This window comes from Nothoprocta perdicaria, unplaced genomic scaffold (genome assembly GCF_003342845.1).
Source record: "Nothoprocta perdicaria isolate Ctin4 unplaced genomic scaffold, notPer1 scaffold_310, whole genome shotgun sequence".
Classification (NCBI taxonomy): Eukaryota; Metazoa; Chordata; class Aves; order Tinamiformes; family Tinamidae; genus Nothoprocta; species Nothoprocta perdicaria.
In genome coordinates, this window is record NW_020455545.1 from 279291 (window position 1) to 284048 (window position 4758).

At 40.1% G+C, this 4758-nt stretch overlaps 1 protein-coding gene across 1 annotated transcript in view; it reads left to right on the forward strand.

Moving 5' to 3' along the window:
- The first annotated feature begins 447 nt into the window (after positions 1 to 447).
- PBLD (phenazine biosynthesis like protein domain containing) overlaps positions 448 to 4758 on the forward strand; it is an 11570-nt gene continuing 7259 nt past the window's right edge. The window contains exons 1-6 of the mRNA XM_026042685.1: positions 448 to 749; positions 2485 to 2584; positions 3296 to 3394; positions 3952 to 4061; positions 4168 to 4197; positions 4664 to 4752. Coding sequence (XP_025898470.1) covers positions 666 to 749; positions 2485 to 2584; positions 3296 to 3394; positions 3952 to 4061; positions 4168 to 4197; positions 4664 to 4752 — 512 coding nt within the window. The 5' untranslated portion in view covers positions 448 to 665. The remainder of the gene's footprint in view (positions 750 to 2484; positions 2585 to 3295; positions 3395 to 3951; positions 4062 to 4167; positions 4198 to 4663; positions 4753 to 4758) is intronic.

Here is a 4758-nt window from a genome sequence, read left to right on the forward strand (position 1 = left end):
GGCCCCACGCGCTGCTCGACGTGCCGCGGCCCGGGAGGCGCCTCCTCCCTCGCTCCGAGCCGCCCGGCGAGCTGAGCAACCTGCGCAACCTCGGCGGGCACGATGGCGCCTCAGCCGCACCGCTCTCGCGAGAGCGCCCGCCGCCGGGCAGCCGCGCACGCGCGGYCCGTTGGGGAGGGGCGACGGCGCGCCGCTGCGCATGCGCAGCGCGGGGGAGCGTGTGGGGGGAGGGGCTGCGCTGCCTTCGCCTTAGCCCGTTTGTGGGCAGCGCATGCGCAGTAGGCGCCGCCGCGAGCGCTGCGCCGCTTGGCGCCAAGAGGCGCGCGGGGGCTACGTGCGCTCCCCTCACGCGCCGCCTCGCGCTCGACCGTTGGGCGCGACCGTTGGAGTCGTTCGAGCGCGYGCGGTGGTGGCGGCGGCGCTTGGGCTCCTCGCGGATTCACCGCGGCGGGGCCAGGCCGAGAGGCCTCGCGGGTCCTCTCCTGCTGTAARGTTCCATAAAAGCGTCCGGGCGTCGAGCGCCGGGGGCGTGAGGCGACGAGATGGGAGCCGCAGGCTCCTCCTGCTCCTAGAGAAACATTAACTTGCAGAGCTGTGCTGWCCTTTGGAAAGACTGTGGAAAGCGCAGTGTTGAAAACAACGTTTAATAGGCAAAGGGAAAAAAAATGCAATTGCCAGTTTTTACGGTTGACGCGTTTACAGGCCATCCATTTTCTGGAAATCCTGCGGCAGTTTGCCTGCTTGAAAATGTAAGTTTGCAAAGTTATTTTGTGAGAGTGACTGAAGCGGCGTTTACCTTTGTGTGCTTGAATGAGCTTGAGCACGAAGGACTAAATCTCACTTCGGTTTTTCTCTGAGGAGGTGAGTTTGCAGCCGGGGTTAGCTGATGCTCCAGGGCACATTAGCAGCACTGGAGTACATTTTTCTGTCAGAATTGCTCCGCACGAGGCACATGTTCTGTGTTTTTACAATAGGCCAATTTTATCTTAAGGGAATTAAGCTGAAAAGAAGCGTTGAGGATTCAGAATGAATTACTAGAAAGGAAATACCATAATGCTCTAGACAGTACCTAATATTTATTATAAAAATTGCTATAGTATTGAGGGTTTATGGTTATTTCCCTCTTTTTTTGTGGCAGGAAAAAAAAAAAAAAGAGGGACTATAGACCTGTATCTCAATCTCTCAGCTTTACTGTTTGTCTATGACAGACTAAAGTCTAACCAGATCCGAACCTTTATCACCTGAAAGTTGATAGTTGGAGTGAAAATTCATGGTAGTCAGTGTTGTGAACAATTTTTATTGAAAATTTGAGGGATGAAAATATAACTATAGCAGTCAGTGGTAGTTTGAAATGATAATATTAATCCTATCTAAATGTTTTCTTACAATACAACATTCTTGCCAGCTTATTAGCAATTACAAATGAGAATCTATTATTTTAAAGGTGATTCCCTGCCCTCTAAAGCCTAAGTGTGCCTTCCCAAAATAAAGTACCTGTAAAATTATGACTTTCTAATTAAATTTTACAAATTAACTTAAATATATCCATGTTTACATCCTATATACGTCCTATGGAGTATTTAGGTTTTGCCTTTTGAAGTTTTCTCCACAGTGCTCAGGGTTAGAGGCTTCATTTTCACATAAAAGTTGAGATCGTAACTAATTATTTTATTCTAAGCTCTAAGAAAGTGTGATGCAGCTGACAGCAAATTTTCTCTTCAGTTCCCTCAAGGTATCAGCATATGCTTAGCAAAACTTAACTGAGATGAGTACAAGAAAGAAAACCCTTTTCTGTGCTCGAGAAGTGCCACAGGATGGCAGTATTTCAGTGCAAGTCTGGCATTTTTAGTAGTATTTGGCTGGCCTTCGTTTTGGATTTGTGTTTTTGGACTGGTTGACAGTCAGAATTATTTTCCTGTAAACGAGATTGTCGCTATAAAAAGCTAGAGGTTACTTCATGGTATAGAATCTGTTGTGTGCAAACATGCCTTTTATACAAATGAGGAGTTGTTTCATAACTCTTCTTTGATATTGTATCACTAACTTCTAAAGCTGATAGAAGTTAGTGAGGCTAATAAATCAAATTATGAAGGCAAATCTTAATCTCTCACATGTTGCACCTGATTAGCTTATTTTAGTACCTTGTTTCATGAGACTTAATACTTGTTTGGCCAGTCGTCAGCATAATTGAAAAGCACTGGCACAAGGGTTAAGTAGAATTTTATGGAACCACTGCAAGTGTCCTGCGATCAATATTCAGTGGATTATGTCAGCAGATAATGCTGGTGTACTACAATAATGAAAATGATTATCCCATTTCTTGCTTAAAGATTTGGTTTTATTCTCAGAAATTATTTTGAACTAAAAAAAAGTATGATTTATTATAATGGAAGATGAAAAGATTAAATGACTGCATGTATTTGATAGGAAGTTTGACTCTGCTTATGGCCTAATTTTCATTGGATTTATTGTTTGAATGTTTAGGACTTGAGAGAAGACTTGCACCAAAAAATTGCAATGGAAATGAACCTCTCAGAAACTGCCTTCATTAGAAAACTGCACTCCACAGATGACTTTGCCAAAAGTGAGTTCTTCTGTTCACCCAGTGAAATCTCTTACAAAAAAAACTAGGAAGATTCTGTGAGTGTTGTTTTAGGGAGTGGTACTAATTTATAAGACAAGAAAATACGGGAGTTGTCATTTATCTTTTGCACACATTTTCTTAAAAATGTTTATATTGAATATCAAATTAATTTTACAATGTATGAACATTTAATATTCATAAAGTAGACAACACATTTTTGTACCTTCTAGTAAAAAGAACAAGTTACGTGTAGAAAATGTATAATTGAAATGCTACGCAAAAGTGCTTCAGTTAATACTTCAATTATATCCAGTCTTGGTTGACATTTTAATTACAATGATTTTTAACTGACATAGCTCTCGTATGAATCCCATTAATAGTAACGCTGTCTTCACTGGTGTATCTTGTTTCATTTATGGGGAGAAAAGCTAGTTTTACTGTAGTGATTAAAGAAAAGCATTGTTTTGCTAGTAGACAGCTCCTTTGCTCTTGTAACAAACTAACTTGGCTTTATCTGTAATACACTGACGCAAGAGACATGACTCAAAAGCAATGGTTATTCCAAAAAATCAGTGTAGAATAGATGCCTAAAAAGCATGTGTTTACGACTCATTGACTGAAATGCTATCACTTTATACAAAGATTTGAAATAAATTCAAAAAAAAAGTTCTTCTAAATAATAAAATTTCTTTAATGAAATTTCTTTTTAAGGTTCCTGCTTTGGGCTGAGATGGTTCACCCCAGCCAATGAAGTTCCTCTCTGTGGTCATGCTACGCTTGCTGCAGCTGCTGTGTTGTTTCACATACAAAGTAACGTACTTTTTTACAAGCTACATGTTATTGTAACTTTTCTAGTTACAGTATTTTCAAAATACTGAAATATTTCAAAATATTACAAAATTTCTTTCTAGTTAAGAAAATCTTTTTTTATTATCTCCCTAAAGCAAATATGGTTAAATCTTTAGTATGTTTAGAGAACACATGTGAAGACCTTAGTGTGTTTGTAACTGCTTTGTTAATCTACACTTCAGTTTCCATGACCCACTATCAGTCTTGTTAAAAGCAGGATGCAAGTTTCGTTTGAGAGAGATAGAGGAGAGTTTGATAAACAGGGAATATTGACCATTGTGTTGAAAACTCCTATACATTCTGGGAACGTGCAGGAAACAATCGCTGGTAATTACTGTGTTCATTAGCATTAATGGCTTATCAAGTTAGCTGGGAATTTTGTCTCAGAATGCAGTTTTGTTATATTTTAGCTATGTAGCTAACTTTCTGAATATACTCGGCGACTCTAGGAGCTGTAATAATATAGATTCAGTTCTTAGGTTAAATATACTATGAATATTGAAATATTGTCTCTCTAGAAAACTCAAATTCGGTTCTTACTTTTGTGACTCTGAGTGGTGATTTAAAAGCTAGACAAGTGGAAGATCGTATTGTCCTGGACTTACCACTTTACATTGCCTACCCACAGGTCAGTGAAAATTTCACTCAATTAAAAGTATGTGTATATATGTATACCCTCCTCATATATTTATCTGTGGGCTTATTTTTTTGACCCTTTTCTTTCTCCTCTCTAGGTGTTTCAAGAAGTAGGAGAATTAATAAAGGTAAAACTGGAATTTGCATTGATGTTAAAAGTATTTTTATTATGACTATACTGCCTTGCATACTAAAAAGACTGAGAAGTGACAATATCACATTGCTTGATGCACTTCTGTAGAGTATGAGAGCTGAAACTGCAGTCCAGAAAGTGGAGTTCTCCAAAATGTTGCAACTGAACTTTGGTCACTCGCTACTGCTGGCTGGAATGCTAGTATTTGAGCGACATCTTTATGCATGTGACTTAATGCATGTGAGGCGAAATCCCAAGTCACAGAGTCAGTTTCTGAATTTCTTTCCCAGTTGCCATACACCGAGCTGTTAGGCATGCTCATCTTCATGCTACATGCGCTTACAGCATTTGCTTGTCTTGCTTGTGTCTATTTGAAAGCTCTGTGAAAGATCTTGCATAAGTCTTTTTCCAGGAGAAGAATTCAAATTATTTTCCTTTGTTTCCTTTAACTTTTTCACCAGGCAGCCGTAGGTGACATGATTGTTCAAGACGTTCGTTATTCTCCTGATACAAAAAACATCCTGGTCCGTCTCAGTGATACTTATGAAAGGTGTCT